Raw genomic sequence first — 21,372 nt, forward strand, 5'->3', positions numbered from 1 at the left:
CTTATTCACCTAATTTAAACATTCTTTTCTTTTTAAATTTTGAATTCCAAATTCTTTCCCTATCTCTCCCCCTACTGAGAAGGCAAGCAATTTATCAATTATACTTATGAAATCATGTGAAATGTTTCCATATTAGCCCCACCAACACACAGAAATTCCCCCTTTCCAAAAAGCAACAACAACAAAAAAGAAAGTGAGAAAGTTAAACTTCAATTTGTACTCAGAATTCACCACTTTTCTCTCTGGTGGTAGATAGCATTTCTTCATCATGAATCCTGTAAAATTATCTTGAATCATTATATTGATTAGCACAGCCTCATCTTCCACAGTTAATGATCATTACAAAATTACTATCACAGCACACAATGATCTCCTGGTTCTCCTCACTTCACTTTGCATCAGTTTATATAAGTCTTTCCATGTTTTTTCCTGAAACCATCTGCTCACTATTTCTTATAGTAAAATAGTTCTTCATCATAATCATATGCAGCAACTTATTTAGTTATTCTCTAAATGAAAAGCAACCCCCTCAATTTCCAATTCTTTATCACCAAAATAAGAGCTGCTATAAATACAATTTTTTTTTTTAAAATATAGGTCCTTTTCCTTTTTCTTTGATCTCTTTGGGGAACTGACCTAGTAGTTATATTGTTGGGTCAAAAGATATAATGCACAGTTTTATAGGTCTCTGGGCATAGTTCCATATTGTTCTCAAGAATGACTGGACTAATATGAAAAAAAATGCTCTACATCATTATTGATTAGAGAAATCCAAATTAAAACAACTCTGAGGTATTACCTTCACACCTCTCAGATTGACTTAAGATGACAGGAAAAGATAATGATAAATGTTGGGAGGGGATGTGGGAAAACTGGGGCATTAATACATTGTTGGTGAATTTTGTGAAATGATCCGACCATTCTGGAGAGCAATTTGCTTTCTAGGTCCAGAGGATTATTAAATTGTACACACTCTTTAATCCAGCAGTGTTTCTACTGGGTTTATATCCCAACGAGACCATAAAAAAAGGGGAAAGGACCCACATATGCAAAAATGTTTGTAGCACCCCTTTTTGTAGTGGCGAGGAACTGAAAATTGAGTGGATGGAATAGCTGTGGTATATGGATGTGGTAGCATGCTGTTTTATAAGAAATGATCAGCAATATGATTTCAGAGAGGCCTGGAGAGACTTGCATGAACTGATGTTGGGTGGGGTGAGTGGAGCTGGGACACAACACACAGCAGGGATTGTGTAATGATCAACAGTGATGGATTTGGCTCTTTTCAACAGTGAAGTAATTCAGGCCAATTCCAATGGATCTGTGATGGAGAGCTATCTACATCCAGAGAAAGGACTATGGGGAATGAATGAGGATTACAACATAGTATTTTCACCTTTGCTGTTGTTTTTTATTTTCTCATTTTAATAAACTTTTTCTTGCGCAGCATGTTAAATGTGGAGGTGTGTTTGGAAGAAATGCACATGTTTAACCTATATTGGATTGCTTGCTGTCTTAGGAAGGGAAAGAGAAAAAACCGGAACATGGGTTTTGCAAGATTGATTGTTGGAGATTATCTTTGCATGTATTTTGAAAAGTAAAAAGTTATTATTATAGAAAAAAAAGAATAACTGGACTAATTCATAACTTCACAGTTTATACATCTATTTTCCCATAACCTCACTAGCATTTGTCACTTCTGACAGATGTGAAGTGGTACCCCATAATTATTTTTATTTGTATCTCTCTAATCAGTAGGGACTTAGAGGATTTTCTCATATGACTATGGATAGCTTTGATTTCTTCTTCTGAAAGCTGCTTATTCATAACCTTTGACCAATGAAGAATGGCTCTCATTTTTCTAAACATGACTCAGTTTCTATATACTTAAGAAATGAGGTCTTTAAGCAGGATGAATACAGAGAGGCTTGGAGAGACCTACATGGACTGATGCTAAGTGAGATGAGCAGAACCAGGAGATCATTATACACTTCGACAACGATATTGTATGAGGATGTATTCTGATGGAAGTGGATTTCTCTGACAAAGAGACTTAACTGAGTTTCATTGGATAAATGATGGACAGAAACAGCTACACCCAAAGAAGGAATACTGGGAAATGAATGTGAACTATTTGATTTTTGATTTTCTTCCCGAGTTATTTTTACCTTCTGAATTCAACTCTCCCTGTGCAGTGGGAGAACTGTTCGGTTCTGCAAATATGTATTGTATCTAGGATATACTGCTACATATTTAACATATATAGGACTGCTTGCCATCTTGGGGGGGGGAGGAGGGAAGGAGGGGAAAAAACGAAACATAAGTGATTGCAAGGGATAATGCTGTGTAAAAATTATCCTGGCATGGATTCTGTCAATACAAAGTTATTATTAAATAAAAAAAAAAAAAAAAAAAAAAAAAAGAAATGAGGTCTTTGTCAGAAAAACTTGCTACAAAAATTTCTGATATTACTTTAAAGTTATTACGCTACCTTTTAACAAAATATAGTTTCCCTGAATATCTCTTATTTAGGTCTCTAGTTTTGCTTTTGCTTTGTCTGAGATCATGAAACTAGCTTTTCTCTTTTTAACTTTAATTGAAACATAATAGATTCAGCTCTAGCCCTTCATTTTAACTCTTTCCTTCCCTCCTTATGCCTTTATCCCTCTCTCTTCCTTTTTTCCTTCCTCCTTCTTTTTCTCTCCCCTCCACCCCCATTCTTTCCCAAAAATCTGTTTTGCTTGTGATTACTGTCTCCTTCAGTTTCTCTCTTTTTATCATCTCTCCCACCCTATTTCTTACTTCCTTCCCCTATTTCCCTATGGAATAAGAAATATATCCATAACAAACTAAGTGTGTTTATTTTTTTTCTCCTTCAACCTATTCTAATAACAATGAGTTTCAAGAACCACCCCCTTCCCAACTCCACTTCCTTCCCCTCCTTTGTAAAAGCTTTTCCTTGTATACTTTATGTGAGAAAAAAACTTCCTTATTTTGCCTTTTCCTCTCCCCTTCTTCCAGTGTAACCTTCTTTTCATTCTTTCACTTTTTTGGGGGGAAGGGAGGACAATCATTCTAACATAATTGACTTCCACTCTATGTAGACCCTTAATAATTATAGGGCTCTCAAGAATCATTTTCCGATGTAGAAATATAAACAATTTAAACATATTAAGTCCCTTATGATTTCTCTTTCATTATTTACCTTTTTTTGTTTCTCTTGAGTCTTAGATTTGAATATCAAATTTTCCATTCAACTATTAAGTTTTCATCATTTATGCTTTCCTCACTGAAGTGATCCACAGCATAACATTTTCACTTTTTGTTGTTGTTTGCTTGCATTTTATTGTCTTTCTCAATTTTTTTCAGGTTTGATTTGATTTTTTCTTGTACAGCAAGATAATTATACAAATATGTATGTATATATTGGATTTAACATATAGTTCTACCATATTTCACATATATTGGATTACTTGCTATCTAGGGGAGGGGGTGAAGGAAAGGAGGGAAAAATTGGAACACAAGGTTTTGCAAAGGTTAATATTGAAGAATTATCCATGCATATGTTTTGAAAAATAAAAAACTTTAGTAAAAAAGGAAAAAATGCTTTCCTTTATTTCATTAAACACACACACACACACACACACACACACACACACACACACACACACCCTTCCCTAAATTATTCTATTTCATTTTGCTGGAATAGGTTATTCAAGGTTATAATACTAATTCCTTTGCTTTCTGAGACATCTTATTCCAAGTCTTTCATCCTTTAATGTGGAAGCTGATAAATCTTGTATGATCCTGACTGTGGCTCCCTGGTATCTCCATTGAAATCTAATGCTTGATTTGGAAACTCTGGTATTTGGCCATAATATTCCTGGGAGTTTTCATCTTGGGATCTCTTTCAGTAGGTGACCAATAGATTCCTTCAATTTCTGGTTCTAGAATATTAGGGCAGTGTTCCTTTATTGTTTCTTGAAATTAATAATTTCATTGTGTCTAGGTTTTTAAAAAATTCTTTAGACTTTGTTTTATTGTTTCTTGATGTCTCATAGAGTCATTAGTTTTTCACTAATTTTAAAGGAATTATTTTGTTCTGTGAGCATTTGTGCCTGTTTTTCCAATTTTGCCAATTCTTTAGAATTCTTTTCTTCTGTGAATTTCTGTGCCTCTTTTACCAGGAAATGTAGTCTGTTCTTTAAGGTATTTCTTTGGTATTGTGTGTGTGTGTTTCCTTTGCCAAATTGTTGGCTCTTTCCCCCAGTTTTTTCTCTACACTACTCATCTCTTTCTTAAATTCCTCTAAGAATTCTTGTTGAGCTTGTATCCAATTTGCATTTTCCTTTGAGGCTTTGGATGTAGCTGTTTTCACATTACTGTCTTCTGAGTTTGTAACTTGAGCTTTCCTGTCACCATAATCATTTTTTTTTTTTTAATGATCGGGTTCTGTTTTTTGTTGTTTGCTTATTTTCTCTCCTAGCCAATTTCTTGACTTTAGATTTTATGTCAAAGTTTGGCTCAGGGCAGCTAGATAGTGCTGTGGATTCAGCACTGGCCCTGGAGTCAAGAGGAGCTGAGTTCAAATCCAGCCTCAGACATTTAATACTTCCTAGCTGTATGACCCTGGGCAAGTCACTTAACCACAATTGTCTCTCTCATACACAAATGTTGGACTTTCTTTACCTTTACTGTCCCAAACTTCAGCTTTTTTCAGTCTGCTGTTTTGAAATGCTAGGGTTTTTTTTGTTTTGTTTTGTTTTGTTTTGGGTTTTTTTTTGGGGGGGATGGTCTGCAAGTTTTTGGTACTTAAAGTGTTGTGATCTGGAGAGAGATGAGATTATGGCTCTCCTGGTTTGTGCTGTGATCTGCTCTTACCTAAGGGTCTTTGTTTCCTGGTAGCCACAACCATCATCCCCCTTCTCTGCCCTGGAACTGTGATCAAGGCCCCTGCTCCCTTTTGGCCAACCACAAGCCTCCATCTTTGCCCTGGAACTATGACCTAGATAGCGCTGCCAATGAGCAACAGAGTTGCCAATAATTTCTAGGCATACCAGTACCAGCAAAGGGTCACTATAATCTCACTAGCTGTCAACCTTCTTGCTATCTTTGGTCTGAGAGTTCCCAAAGCTACTACTTCCACTTCCAAGGGCTATGCTGGTGCTGCTGTCACATTGTGCCGCCACAAGTGCATGCTCCAGATTTCCACTTCAGGGTCAGAGATCTTTCCTCCTAAGGTCCTCCTAAGTTTTTTTAGGCTGGAAATAGTTTCATCTTGACCTTTTCTGGCTCTGCTGTTACAAAATTTGATATGAGGCATTTCTAGAAGTTGTTTGATGGACAATGTTGGGAAAGTGCAACTGGGTTGCTGCCTATAGTTAGCTATCTTGCTTTCATCCCACCATTGATAGTTTCAGATGTCAATTTATGAAATAAGCTGACTAGTATATTCCACTCTGCAGACAAAAAATACAGAAAACACAACTACCTCATAAAAAACTTTATATAAATATCTTCAAAATAGTATGCCTATTAAGTTCTAGTCAAATGCTATAGAATTAAGGGTTCTTATGTTAGTGCTAAGTAATACTGTTACAATATTAATATCCCTTATCATCAGGGGTAATGCTATATTTAAACTATGCTGAGCTCATAAAAGATAGTGTTATTAAGATAGGGTAGCTTATGTAACTACAGTCAGTGATCACTGTATTTTATGTTTTAAAAAGTCTATGATAATCCAAACTTTATTTAAAGAAAAAAAATGTTAAGTACATGCCCTGAGCTTTCCTTAAGATGGCAGAATATGTGAGAACAGTAAGCACAGTTCTAAAATAGCTGTTACATCGAGGATGTAAAAAAGGGTCCCAGCTTAACTAATGAGCAAGAAGTTCAAGGAGAACTACAGGATATATCTGAGGATCTGTACAAAGAGACAAGATGCTTGTGGGCACCAGGGAAAGGATACAGCCAAAAAAGCTTGTTCCAAGAATATACCCATGGAAACCTGCTATCACATGGAGTAGGGAAAATTCAGAGGAACACCTGGAAATAGAGGCTATGTCATTCTTACCCTGCATCAGATTTCCAGCACACCAGCTTTTAGGTCTCTGAAGAACAAAGAGCTCATCTTCCAGAACCCATAAAATAGAGATCAAGATAAAAAAAGCTCTGCTATTCCTTGAAGAAGTACATAGATGTTGACCCTGTCATGAACTTACAATGCAGGAAATAAAGTTAGAAAAATGACTATCAAAATGTACTAAAAATAAAGAAATATTATGGATCCAGATATAACTAAAACAGAAACCCAGAAGAGAATAACTCTATCACTTCTACAAGCAAATCTCCTAAAAATATCAGATTTTCCACAAGTTCTAGGAGAATTCTGGAAGAAATGAATTAAAAATTATAAATGACATATGTTACAAATTAAATTAAGGCTCTAAAGGAAAGAATGGGAAGGAAAATAGACAATTTAGTATAGGAGGTATAAAATCTTACTCAATTAACAGGTTCTTTGAAAAATTAGAATGGACCAAATAGAGATTAATTACTTTACCAGAAAATAAAAAATACTACAACAAAAGTGAAAGTCTTTAAAAAAAAAAAAGTATGAAGTATATCACTGATGTTATTATTCCAAATGAATTTTAAATAAACATTGTTTCATTAAGTATACTATTTCAATGTCAGTCATTCAATCAACAAGCATTAAATGAGCATTTATTATATACCAACCATGGGTTTACAAAAAAGGGGGAAAAATTAGTTTCCTGTCCTCAAGAAGCATACATCTTATTTTATTTTATTTTTTTGCTGAGGCAATTGGGGTTAAGTGACTTGGCCAGGGACACACAGCTAGAAAGTGTTAAGTATAAATCGGGTCCTCTTGACTATCCACTGAGCCACTTAGCTGCCCTCGAGAAGCATACATTTTAAAGAGACAACTAGTCATGAAGGACTGCCAATGGAAAGGGACAGAGGTAGGAGGTGAAGTGTACTGTTTAAGAATAATAAGTACACATAAAGAAAAAAAAAGAATAATAAGTACACTAGTTATATAAGAATTTGTGTAGAGGAATAAATGTAAGAAAACTAGAAGTATAAAAAGGGAACAGGATATGAATATTCAGTCCATCAATAAAAATTAAATATCTACTAAGTGCCAAGGAGGGAGCTAAGCACTGGAAATATAACAAATGATAAAATATAGTTCCTCCTCTAAAGGAATTCACAACCTATAGAAAGAAGAACATGCAAACCATTATGTGTAAAATACATATTAAAAATATGTTAGTAAAAAGGATAAGTTTGAAATACTTAGGAAAGGGGAGTCCCTAAAATTTTTAAAAGAATCAAGAAAGGCTTCCTGGAGAAAATAGGATTTCTGACTAGAACTTAAAGGAAGCCAGGAGGTAGAGCTCAGGAAGGAGAGCTTTCCAGAAATATGGAACAGCTAATAAAAATGAAAGGAGTTGGAGTAAGGAATGCTTTGTTCCAGGAACAGCAAGGAAGCCAGTGTCACTGAATCACATTTATACAAGATGAAAATATAAGATGTAAGAATGGAAAGGTGGGAAGAGGGTGGCACCAGTGCATTAGCAATGAAAGCAGAAAATGAAAACTTTTATTTTTTTTTCTTTTAAAAAAATTTTTATTGAAGTTTTTTATTTTCAAAACATGCAAGGATAATTTTTTCTTTTTTCTTTTTTTCCCCTCATAATTGTAACTTTTTATTGACAGAACCCATGCCTGGGTAATTTTTTACAACATTATCCCTTGCACTCACTTCTCTTCCAACTTTTCCCCTCCCTCCCTCCACTCCCTATCCCAAATATGTCACCATATATCCTAGATACAATATATGGGCAGAACCAAACAGTTCTCTTGTTGCACAGGAAGAATTGGATTCAGAAGGTAAAAATAACCCGGGGAGAAAAACAAAAATGCAAACAGTACATTCATTTCCCAGTGTGAAGAAAGACTTTTAGCAAAAAAAAAAAAAAAAAAAATGAAGAAAGAGTTTTAAATGCCAAAAAGAAGACTTTATACTTGATTTTGAACCACTGAAGTTTATTGAGTAAGGAGGTGAGGTGAGTGTGAAGGATGATATCTCAGATCTACATTTGTGAAAGTAGAAACTACACAATTTGATAATATATTGAATATGTGGGGTAAGTGTGAGGAGATAAAAATGATGCTGAAGTTGTGGGTCTGGTTGGCAATATCCCTATATGAGGAAGTCATTTTCCTGATTCAACTCATTTTACCCCAACACAATTTTTTCCCCACACAACACTCGCATATAACTTCCTGCCTTTCTTCTGTGGCTTCCCTAGTGAAGCTTCCCCCTTTCATGAAATCTGATTGGTCCCAGCTTCTCTGATGCAGCTTCCTCACCTAAAACCAATGAAAAGAACAAGCTAGGTGGGCTCAGGGCTGCTTAAACTCAGTGGATGTGAGACTAAACAAGTCCATAAAACCTAATTGTCTGTCTAAGAAGTGACTGACTAGACATATTTTAAAATAGAAACACAGTAGGCTGTGTCCAAGAAGACAAATACTGCTGTACTCTTGCTGCACATCCTAGAGCAAAGTAAACTTCTTCTGTCAAAATGTTTGATGACTCACAAGCTCCTCATTTCATCTCAACATCAAACTTAAACCAAGAGGATGCTAGCTTTAGAGTTGTGCCTAATATTAATAAGGATGTATGGGAGAAAAGATAATGTTTTGTTCTGGATATGATGAGTTTTAGATCTAGTTGAAGATGTTCAAAAAGTAGCTAAATACAGAGGATAATAATATCCATGAATACTAATGAAATGAGATGGTAAAAAGCAAAGCTTCTTAAATGGTAAGTCATGACCCCACATAGAGTCATGTAATTAAATGTGAAGGTCACAAAATTATGATTTATTATCAGTAAATGTTTGATTTGTATATTATATCCAAATTGCAAAAGTTTCAGATCAAAGGAAAAAAAATAATATTGCAAACATCCATTAAGAAGTTCACATACTAAGGAACTTCTGTTGGTATCCCATAAAACCTGGTGGTTTCTATTAAAAATAGGAGACAGTCATATTTCAAAAGGCAAACGATATACCCTTTAAGCAAAAAATAATTTATCTTGAAACACAGAGTATCATTTTAGACATTTTCTATTAAGACACACAAATGGGATTATTTGTAAGCCCCATTTGTGATGTTGGTCAGTGAAAGTTAAGTAGGAGCTGACTCATAAGTTATTATGCCTACCTAGCACACAGGAATATCTCAGGAAGCATGACAACTGACAAAGTTCCTCTCAATCACTTTTAAGACTAAGCCAGCCCTATATAAGGGGTTTTGGGTCTCTATTAAAGTGGGTCTCAGAAATACTAACAAAGTCTGCAGATATGTATGTCTAGTCAACAAATAACATGGCCATGTTTCTCAACAGTAAGGATCAGAGGAAGAGGAAGAGTCACAGTACAGTGCAGTTTGGAAGTAAACAGAGGTTTTGAAGCCCTGAGATTCCCGGAAGTGGGTTAGTTGTGAACGAGTATGGAGCACCTCGTGGGCGGGCACTCTAGTCGCATTGAGATCCCCTTCATTAAAGAGAGGCATCTCCTTCTCTGGCTGTGTGTGTGACCTCATAGACCTTATTTAAGCTGTAAGGAAGAGGAAGTCAGCCTCTTTTGACCTAGTGTTCACTTGGGAGTCAACAAGAGGTCAGCTAGACAGGATGTGAACACACAAATAAAAGACTTTGAGCTTGCACATGGCTGTTCTTGAGCCCGCTGCCATGTATTTAAACTACTGTTCTTATGAAACAATGGCCAAAGATCTCCGAAGACTCCAGAGAGAGGTAAGCTTGGTAAAATTGGTGTAAACACTGCAAAAGACAGTGACCGGAGATTTCTCTGAGGGCCTGGGAATTAGGAGAGACTGGCAATAGTAAATGCAGAGTGATACAAGTGTGTTACAAGTGTGTTTGCAAATGAAGTGAATGCCTAGAGTTAAGCATTTACACTCAGCCTCTAGTTAAGTAATGCAGTAGAAAGGAAGATAGCCCCTACCTTCTCAGCTCTCATCAATAGTGTAGAGGGCCACAGATAGTGGGGGAGCTCTGGGTAAGGTATAAGATCCTTCAGCCTAGAGGGAACCTGTTGACACTGTCTGGTATGGCTCCCCATCTCTCCTAAGGGTTCTCAGTCTTCCTGAGAAATCAGGGAGGGTGTGACCACCTGTGTTCTCCTTGAAGCAAGTGATACTTACAGTAAAGAGAGACATTTACATATCAATAGCAGAATTATAGTTAACATTTGGGCAGTGTGTTACAGTGATGTAATGGTTTTACAGTTGGCACATGCTCAGTGTGCTGTAGTGATAGTATCTAAGGTATTTAAGGTCCAAGAGGAATTGAAACAAACCGACTCCATCTTTGACCATCCCCAAGAGTCTCCTGCCTCTTTCCTTCTTCCACTAAAACTAAGGACTTGGGCTGGTTCCGAGGTCTTCTAGAGAGCTAGTCCGGACGGTATATTTTGACACACCAGTGTGGGGACTCTAGAAAGCAATGGTACATTTTGTCACCCCAACTTGAGGGCTCTAGAAAGCAAGGTATTTTAATCACCCCGGTGTGAGAAGACTCTTGAAAGCACACTATAGAATAGTGTCCTAGAAAATTAAAAATCCCCAAAGCTATGGCCAGGAAATATTTCAAGGAGCCTGAGAATCTTGAAGGAAAATTCTACTCCCTATGTCTCTTGTCATGATTACAGAATAGAATGAAAGTGGGAGGACCAACAGGGTTCTTACAGTGAAGGGAGTTCAGAAGGCTCAGAAGGATTCTTTGTGTCTGATTATGGACAATGTAAATATTCCAGGCTTGGAATTACTATTGATTTATTACTAAAAACCTCTGTTAGATCTGAACTAACAAAGGGCAACTATTAGGATAGAGGGTGGCTCACTGTGGTATTCCTAAAGGATAGGTTGCAGGAAAGGCTGCAGAAAAGGTTATCAGAGACTATGAGGTTATCCTAGGGTAGATCAATCCAAAATCTAACAAGAGAAAAATGACAATTTCTTTACTATTTTATATTCATAGACAAAACATGATTTTTCAGATACTATTAAGAAAAACTCAAACCTTGAGTTCATTTTCTCTTTTTTTCTTATAAATAATCATTTGTACCTATTCCTCTAAAGATTAGGATATGACTTTGGAGTTTTGTTGTGAGGAAGGAGGTCTTCTTTGGAGTTTTGTTGAAGGAGGGACTTACCCACTACATGGGAACCCCAGGAGATTCTGGGGTTCTGGCTGGCTTTAGATACATATAAATATATCACAACTTTAGCCAGGTTCATTCATATAACTATTGCCTTAACCTTAAAGTAGTGCTCATTGTAGGGCTTGACTTTTCTAGGGTCCACTTGTAGTGTTTTCATCCTGCAGCACAAGGCCCCTTCTATAATCATTAACAATATCATTTGCAATCATGATGGCCTGGTATGCTTCCATACCTATTTCCTTTAAGGCTTCCTTGAAAAACTCAGAGACTGCTTTCCCACCAGTTAGTGCAAATACCACAGATATTACTCCAGTGCTTTCATATATGGTCTAATGCCTTCATGCATGGCGCCAACACTGAGTTTAAGGCCATCTGTTTCTTAGTAGTAGCATCATTTCCCCAGGGATAAAAGGACTAGATTCTTCAGACTGATGAGAACTCAGAAAATGGCGTTCAGATTGTTTTTAAGAAAAACTATCCTCTAAATCTATGATGACAACACAATTTGGACTTGACATTCATTTTATTGAATTCAGAGCAGACAGAATCATGAAAAAGCAGATGGGACTGCAGAGCCTCATTCTTTCAGAATCTGGCATTTACTCAGGAAAAAGAGTGAGACTTTATTCACCAGGATGTTAAATTCCAAATGGCAAAGCAATCTCAGGAAATTGTTCCAAGACGTCTGGGATGATTTCATACAGAATTGCAATTTGAGTGAGGCCTGACTGCTTGATTCTAGCTATAACCTCAATAGGCGTCACAGGGTCACACTTTACCCTCTGGGCCCAACCTGTCATCATCACACTGGCACAAAATGGATGGAGAGATACCCTACTGAACAGCAGCTGGAAAAACCACCAACTTGACTAAACAGTGATAGTGCAGAAATATCTGGGAAATAAAGTCTGCAGGAGACAACATAATGGTGACACTGGAAGTGACAACTGAGATCTTTTGGGGGCCCCCAGATATAAATTGTGTCCCCTTTGGGGGGGACTCTCAGACCCTGGGAAAAGCCTGTAAACTCTCAGCTAAGATCTTGGTCAATCACCCTCCACTGAATTGCCACAAACAACTCTCAGTGGTAACTCCCAGTTAAGTGATGTTATTCAATTGGAGATCTCAGCTGGATAGTCAGCTCAAACTGCTCCCCAGCTACCAGGCCAAGATTTACTCATGTAATCAAGGGTTGGTCAAACTATCTTTGCAGAAGTCCTAAACAGGATTATACTTGCCTGTGGTGTTCTTCTTCTTTATAATATAATGGTTCTCTCTGGGAGCAGATTTCTTGGGGAGGTAGCTCTAGTATCAATTCAGATCAATAATCACCCCAAATGCAGCCAGGGATTAAAATACAGTCTTTTATTGTCTCTTCCAAAATCTTATCTCCTTCACTTGGGGCTCAGCTAGTTTTCTGGAGGCCTTCTCTCTCCTTGGTTCCAAGAGCTCTTACTGCTAGTCCTTTGCCTCTGCTCCCTTCAGCCTCCAGCCAGCACAAAGGTGGAAGATGAATGGATCTGACTCCTCTAGCTCAACTCCGAATGTTTCCAGCCAGCACCAAGGTGAAATTTGGAAATGAATCTGTCTTGCCTCCGAGAGACAGCTTCTGGCTCTCAATCTCTCAAGAGTGCTTCTCTCCCATCCCTGGCAATGTTCCAAAGTAACTAACCTGAAGCTAAGAGCCTCTTTATATGTGATCTCCCAAAGGTTGACTCCTCCTTCTGGAGGCAGGGATTAAGGGAGGTGTGAATTCGGATATCTCATACTAAACCCTGAAATCTCCCTAATGTGTGAACTCCAATGAGTACTTAAATACATTAGTGAGCTAGAGGATTTGTTAAGTACCATGCTAAATTAGCACTTTGTAAAGATTCCAACACTAGCCAAGGAAGCTGTCTTCTTAGCAAGCTGTCCTGCCAGGACTTTTTTCACTGGTGAAGATATTCTCTTCTCAGTGTTAACCTTTGCTATATTCCTAACAGGACCTTTTGCCCACTAAGAAGTCTGTCTTCCTAGCAAGCTGGTTTTTCAGTGCCAATAAATCCCTTTTTGCCATACAGATTTCAGCTTTGTGAATTCTTTCGCATAGGACCTGCACTTCCACCGATAGGGGATTTCCCCACTCCAATTCTTGCACCTCCTCACAACTACCACCACTGACCTCATAATTTTGGTTCCCTGACTGGGAATCCCCAAGAATCTGGACTAAGTAAAGACTTTTTTTGTTGTCTATTCTATAACTAGGGCGATCCAGATTCCTGGGAAAATTTGGATTGTTGGAACTCCACGCTCCAGCAGAATTCTCTTTCAGGGATGCCTGAAATGAATTCCTGCATTCTGTGACAAAAGCCCCACTTTAATCAGAGAGCACTTTGTCATCTCTACATTTCTGGGGATGCTTAGAGACAAGACAGGGAGCTATAGAATCGGGAAAACTAACGTTTGTGGCAAAATGGGACAATCCATTAGAAAGTCTCTCAAAAATACAGACAAATTAGGCTTGAGATATCGCAAAACTAAAAAGTTTACAGCACTGCAGAATGCTGCTTAAATTTGCTAGAGGGAAATCAAATTCCCTCCTTCCTGCTCCTCTAGGGAGACAGGATCCCTCCTCTGTACCCCTATGCAGTTCCTATCAGGAAGCTTCTGAATCTCTTCCAGAACAGGACCTTATATGCGGCAATATCTCTTTAACTCTATCTCTCTCACCTGAATCAGATCGAGACTTCCCAGGTCCCACTCCTCAATACATGGAATACAACCCTTTTTTCTCCTCCTCAAGATACTGATTTTAACTTCTGCCCTCTGGGAGAAGCAGCAGACTCTCAGGGAGAGATACTCAGAGAAGAGCTTCCTCTCGCAATGTCAAATCTCTCCCAGATTAAGGAAAAACCTAGCCATTACTCTAAGGACCCCATCCAGTTTTTGAGGGATCCAAGGCCAATGCTCTCCTTGATTATATGGGTAAATCTTGGCCTGGGGGCTGGGGAGCAATTTGAGCTAACTATCCAGCTGAGATCTCCAATTGAATGAGACCCCTAGCTGGGAGTTTACAGGCTTTTCCCAGAGTCTGGGAGTACCCTCCCCAAAGGGAACACAACTTACATCTGGGGCCCCCTAAAAGATCTTAGTTTATGCCACTGAGGAAAGGACAGGAGAAGGTTTCTCATTTTTGTTTTAATTTTTAAAACAACTTTTAGTTTTGTCATTTTTATTGTCTGTTTTTCAATTTATCCAATTCTTTTTTTGTGTGTTTATTTTATACTTATTTTTTTGATTTCTCAAGTTTTTATTTTTATTATATTTATTTATATTTTTAAGTTCATTGCTTTTCTTTTTCTATTTTATTTCTTTATGTTCTTCGAGATATAATCTTTCTTCTAAGGATTGCTTTAGCTGCATCCTTACAACTATGCCCAACTTCAAATGGATTGCTAAGCCCATTGAACAAGCACCAGATTCTAAGTCAAAAGACTTAGACACCACTAAAAGGTCAAAAATTTTCCGTCTATTTTGGGTAGAGCAAAATAACTTTTACTAAAATGGTGTTTTTTACGTGCAATGCATGTGGAGAATCAGTGAAGAAAGGCCAAGTGGAGAAACATGTGAACATATGCAAAAACTGTCAATATCTTTCCTGCATTGACTGTGGCAAAGACTTCTGAAGATTCATGAGGTGATGAAGAAACCCAGTGTTAGTCCCAAATTGCGGGAGATTTTAGAAAAAGTTAGTGGTTTGGACAATATTCCAAGAAAAAAGGCCAAATTTCAGAATTGGACGAAGAACAGTTTAAAAATTTACAATGACTCTCTTCAGGAGCAGGTGTGGGATATCTTTTCTGAAGCTACCAGAAATGGACCAAATACAAAAGAACAAGAGAAACAGCCTCTCAACCAGGTGGAGAATCAGCACTCAGAAAACAAAGTCAAGGCGGCTCCCCTGGAAGGTGGTGAGAAACCAGCCGGCCACCTGGAGGGCAAGAAGAACAAAAGGGAACGCAAGGAGGAGCGGCAGAAGAGCCGAAAAAAGGAGAAGAAAGAGCTGAAGCTGGAAAACCACCAAGAAAACTCCAGCAACCCGAAATCCAAGAAGCGCAAGAGGGCCAAGGCAGAAGGGGATGCCGAGAGGGAAGAGAAGCCAGAAATCAGCAATGCAGAAAAGCGGAAAAACAAGAAGAAAAAAGCCAAGAAGGAGTACGCACCGGACGCCAAGGTGAATGGCGACGGAAGTCAGGCTTTGTTACTTAAGTTCTATATAACCTTGTGGTACAGTGGGAAAAGCACTGGTTTCAGAATCACAGAATCTGGGTTCAAAAATTCCAACTCTGTCATTTATGACCTGTATGACCTCTGCTGTCAGTTCCTCTCTCTGGGTTTCAAAGGCAAATTATTAGCTAAACAAAGGAAAGCGATAATCATAAAATGTAAAACACATCATTTCCATTATACAAAATACAAAAGCTTTTCCATGAACCAAACCGATGGAAAGAAATAGAATAGGCAAAAATCTTTGTAAATTCATTCAGTAAATAAACATTTATTCAGAATCTATTATATGTCAGGTACAGTACTAAGCACTAGGAATACAAAAAGAGATAAAAGTCAGTCCCTGTCCTAATGGTTTTTTCTTACAGAACAATAATATTCCATAACATTCATATACCATAATTTTTTCAGCCATTTTCCAATTGATGGGCATCCATTTAGTTTCCAATTTCTTGCCACTACAAAAAGGGCTGCCACAAACATTTTTGCACATACAGGTCCCTTTCCCTCCTTTAAGATCTCTTTGGGATATAGGCCCAGTAGAAACACTGCTAGATCAAAGGGCATGTGCAGTTTGATAGATTTTTGAGCATAGTTCCAGATTCTTATTTTTTTGGGGGGGTCTATCGCAGCTTACCAAGCTTTAGCTTTGGATCACTCTTGCCATTTGATCTGTCACCTACAGAAAATATTCAGGCCAATTGCTATGAGAGTCCTCTTTTTTTTAATCATTCATATGCCTTCTGCCACTCTCTCTGTTTTCATCACTATTCCATATATAATGAGGTGGTCTTGTTTCTTATGAAGGCCAATCTCTCTCTCTAACTGCTCAGGCATCCTTAAACTCCTTAAACTCAATGCCCCTATGTTATCCCCACTTGATTACTTATTTTTAGTCTCTCCCTGTCTACTGGCTTATTCTCTACTGTTCACAAACACACTCATGTTTTCCTCATCCTGAAAAAGCCTTCACTTGATCCTTCCATTCCAACTAACTATGGTCTTAATATATCTTCTGCCCTTTGTGGCTAAACCTGAAAAATCTGTTTACAATAGGTGCCTCCACTTTCTCTTCTCTCACATTCTTCTTAATCTGTTAAAATCCAGCTTCCAATCTCATTAGTCTATCAAGATTGCTTGGGAAGAAGTGGAAGAAACTTGGGACAATCTTCCCTGTATCCCAAGAGCAGACCTCAACTTTTAAAATGAGCAAAAAAGCAAAAAGAGCTCTGACTATAGAGAGCAATTACAGAGACAAGAAGAGGAAATTAAAGCAATAATTAGGAGCTATTTTGCCAACAAGATTATGTGAAGATCAACTGTGATGGACTTGGCTCTTTTCAACAATAAGATGATTCAAGGCAATTCTAATAGACTGGGACGGAAAGAGCCAGAGACTGAATATGAATCAAAGGTATGGTATTTTCAACTTTTTTTTGGTTGTTTGCTTGTTTGTTTTTTTTCCCCCTTTCTCATGGTTTTTCCCTTCTTTTGGTCTGACTTTTCTTTTTTCTTTTAATTAAAGCTTTTTATTTACAAAACATATGCATGGGTAGTTTTTCAACATTGACCCTTGCAAAACCTTCTATTCCAAATTTTCCCTTCCTTCCCTCCAACTCCTCCCCCTAGATGGCAGTTAGTCCAATATATGTTAAATATGTTAAAGTATACATATTTATACAGTTATCTTGCTACACAAGAAAAATTAGATTAAGAAGAAGAAAAACTTGAGAAAGAAAACAAAATGCAAGTTCACAAAAGAAATAGTGAAGATGCTATGTTGCGGTCCATATTCAGTTCCCACAGTCCTCTCTCTGGGTGTAGATGGCTCTCTTCATCACTGAACAATTGGAACTGGTTTGAATCATCTCATTGTTTGATCTGATTTTTCTTGCACAGCATGAAGGATATGGAGATATGTTTAAATGTTAGATGTTAGAAATATGTTAGCACATGGTTAACCTATATTGAATTGCTTTCTTTCTATGGAAGAAGTTGTGTAAGGGATGAAGAAAAATTTGGAACAGAAAAATTTGCAAGGTGAATGCTGGTAATTATCTTTGCATATATTTGGAAAAATAAAAAGCTATTTTTAAAAATGCCTTGAGTAGAGATTCTTTTTTCAAGAAATTTAACTGAGAAAGGGAGGAAAGAAAAAAGGATGATAGCTAAAAATCATGATAAGATCTAGTAATGACTTTTTTTAAAATAACTTTTTATTGACAGAACTAGTAATGACTTTTTAAGGATCGGGTAGAGATTTGGGCATGTCTGTAAGCAGCAGAAGAGGAACCAATACATTCGAGACAGATTGAAGATTAGAGAAACAATGGAAACAATGATGAAGGAAATATGATAAAAAGGACAGGAAGAGATGAGATTAAGGGTAAATACAGAAGCTGACTTTGGTAAACAGAAGGGTTACCTCATCATCAGAGATTTGAGTGGAGGAGAAAGAGGGGAATGATATCAGAGGTATGTGAGATTTTATGAATGACCTCAACTTTTTTGGTGAAGTATAGAGGAGGAGGGGATGAGATAGTATGGAAAGAGTGATGAGAATGAAGCAGCCACTGTAGTGAGTAGGATAGAGGAATTAATTAGGGGCTTATTAAGACTGCCTTGTAGTGAGGTCCCAGTTGAGATAGGCTAGCACGAATTTCTAGTGTACTCAGCATGACTTTATGATTTCTTTTAGTTTTAGTTAGCAGGATGTAAGAAAGAACAAGGATTTGGATAATGGGATTAATGCAAGGTTGATATATGGCTTTCTCTCACCCTCTCAAACTGAGAGAATTACTGACAAAGACACTTGATTAAAGGTTCAAGATAGATCTTCCAGGTTTTGGCATTGCTTTCATTTAACCAATTTGTTTTATAGCTAGGTCCTAGAAAGTACTAAGTCTGCTTTTTGAAAGCCATAAGCAGTAGGCGGTGTTTTTCTGATTAGAAAGCTTGTGTATCTTGGTGTGTGATTTGGGACAAGCCCAGCAGTGTTGCTATCCTCAGGATATCTATAAGCCTAGCAAGAAGGTGGGAGATATGTCCCAGTATAGACTACATACTTTCAGGAAACCAGAGCATAGATAGGAGGTAAGAGATGTCTAGGCCTGCATCAAATTAACTAGGAGTAAGACGAGCTGTGTTTTACAACTTAGGCAAGAGATGGCACTGACAACGTTCAGAAGCCTGGCAAGAAGCAAAGACCTGGAAATTGTAGTGTCCCCATGTACCTAGACCTAGCACTGAATAAGATCTGATCTTATAACATCTGGAAGCTTAAGAAGTGCAGAGAGGAGATGGGAAATGATTAATAAAAGCTTTCTGAATAATTAGCAAAGTAAGATTTAGAAATAAACGTACTATTAGCTTAGTGTTTGATAATGCCTTATTCAAAATCAAAACTCATGGGAAAAGCAGAAAGCAATCTGTTGAAAAACAACTTCCCACTAACATTTTATGTTTCATATCACAATAAATTTCAAAAGCATAAAATATATAAAGTTATATCAAATAAGTTAGAAAAAATTATAAAGTTGTCTTTCACAATTATGGATACGGGAAATATTCATAACTAGACTATAGACAGAGGAAATCTAAAAAAACCATGTTGATTATAAATTTTTTTTAAACTTTCACACAAATGAAATGACTGCTGCTAGAATTAGAATATATAGTTGTGGAGGGAAAATCATTGTTCCAAATGTTTCTGGAAGAGATCTGACATCAAAAATTTCTTTGTACTTGACATAAATCTCAAAATCATTTAAGATCATGAGCCTGTGGGAGACTAATTAGTAAAAAACAATTTTCAAAATAAAAAATATTAATAACCACCTGAAAAAATGTTTTAAGTTATGGAGAGAAATAAAAATTTAAACAATCATGAGGTTATCACCTAAAACATACCTAAGGTATTTGGAGTGTGGTAATATAAGCAATAGCTTATTAATAGCAGAAGGTACTATCAATTGGGTCAAAAGTTCTAGAAAACAATTTGGAATGTGTAAGAAAAGAACTGAAAAACTAAATGCAAAATGAAGTATAACTTTTCTACTTTTTTGGTTGCTTTTTAAAAATGTGAGATGGCTAACTATATTTTGCATGATTTCCCATATTTAATTGATATTTTGCTTAAATTCTCAGTGAGGAGAATAGGAGACAGAAGAATTTGGAACTTGAAATTTTAAAGAATTTTTAAAATAAATATATTTTATTTTTTAAAAAGAAACTATCAATGAGAATAAGCTGTAGAGATGATTAGAGAAAAAGATCTGTATAAAAGTTGGCTGATTAGTAGTTACCTTGGGGATGTTTGTCCAATGTATTTGGAAAGCTAATGGCAATACTGTCAATTAAGCAATTATGACTCACGATACAAAAACCTGAAGTAACATTTATATGAGTCTATGATAGTCATGTTGTGTGAGATAATAAATATCTTTGAATCTTCCTTTAAGACATTCTGCTAATATGATTAGCAGAAACTAAATTTTGATAATTATTAAATGAAAATCTCAATCCAAGTCACCTAACACAGAACAAATTAGTTGAGTATTGGACATTATGTACATTTGCATGAAAAACAAATTATTGATATTTGTGATGGTGCACCACTTCTTTAGGATTCTACTTGTGCTTGATTATCTTTGTTGCAGTATTTAATGTTGAAGCATTTAAACCACAAAGTCACATTGGAATCAACCTATCTTCTCAGACTGATTTCCTCATAATTCCCTTTCATACATGTTCTCTCTGTTCATGCTACCTTTTATCTTCCATTTCCTTGTCTTTGCAAAAGCTGTCACCAAGCTTGGAGTATATTCTTTCCTGACCCTTGCATATCTTAGAATCTCTAGTTTCCTTTAAAGTTTATTTTTAATTTTTTTTTTGCTGAGGCAATTGAGGTTAAGTGACTTGTCCAGGGTCAATGGGACAAATTATTAAGTATCTGAGGTCAAATTTGAACTCAGGTCCTCCTGACTTTAGGGCTAGTACTCTATCCACTATACCAACTAGTTACCCTTTAAAGTTTATCTTGAAATACTAACTTCTACATGTGGTCTTGAGTGTTCAAGTTGTTGGTAGTGTGACCTAACTCAAGATTACTATGTACCCACTATGTGTATTTTATATACAGATATATTATGTTCCTTCTACCATCAAGAGAATTCAAATTCTGATGGGTTTGGTTTTTCTTTGTCTCCTCAGCACCCGACATTTTGCATATAATAGGTATTTCAGAGATGCTGAGTTAATGAACAGATTTAGGCATTTTTTGTTGTTTCAATTCCATTTTCTTGTTAATTTCCCCCTCTTTTCTTTGAGTTTTGGTTACAGTTTTGTATCAATAATAAGAATTTATCCAGAAAAAATCCTAAATATATTACTTCACTTCTGAAAGAATCTTTTTCTGCCAAGAATATGAGATTAAGGAATAAAGCACCATGATTCCAGTCTATTTTGCTTTCTTCCTCTTTTGAATTGACCATGTTCCTATTTAGTACTGCTGGAGGGTTTTTAGAAATAGGTAATCTACTTAAACAGTGATTTTAATCAGAGATTAGTTTTTGAAAGGTAGGTTATTATCAAAAAAACAGCAAAGATTTTAAAAAACCACCTTATTTGGGAGGAAAGAAGAAAAGGAAAATGTATTCTAATTCCTTTATTTTATATATACGAATAAATATATACTCACATATTTATAAATACACATATATGTATGCCTAGAGTACAATCTCTTAGTAAAACTCATTATTAATCAATATTATCATAATATTGATTATTATACTTTATCCCAGCCAGTCCTGCCGCC

The 21,372-nt window shown here is 36.7% G+C and overlaps 2 protein-coding genes across 3 annotated transcripts in view; one reads left to right on the plus strand and one right to left on the minus strand.

Moving 5' to 3' along the window:
- FOXK2 (forkhead box K2) overlaps window positions 1-21,372 on the minus strand; it is a 77,986-nt gene that overhangs the window by 30,861 nt on the left and 25,753 nt on the right. The gene's annotated exons all lie outside the window — the stretch shown is intronic.
- On the plus strand, window positions 13,272-15,801 carry LOC127560782 (cell growth-regulating nucleolar protein-like). Its single transcript, XM_051995651.1, is given in 2 exon segments — window positions 13,272-14,951; window positions 14,954-15,801. Coding segments are annotated over 2 exon segments (951 nt in total). The 5' UTR covers window positions 13,272-14,833; the 3' UTR covers window positions 15,787-15,801.

This window comes from Antechinus flavipes, chromosome 4 (genome assembly GCF_016432865.1).
Source record: "Antechinus flavipes isolate AdamAnt ecotype Samford, QLD, Australia chromosome 4, AdamAnt_v2, whole genome shotgun sequence".
NCBI lineage: Eukaryota > Metazoa > Chordata > Mammalia > Dasyuromorphia > Dasyuridae > Antechinus > Antechinus flavipes.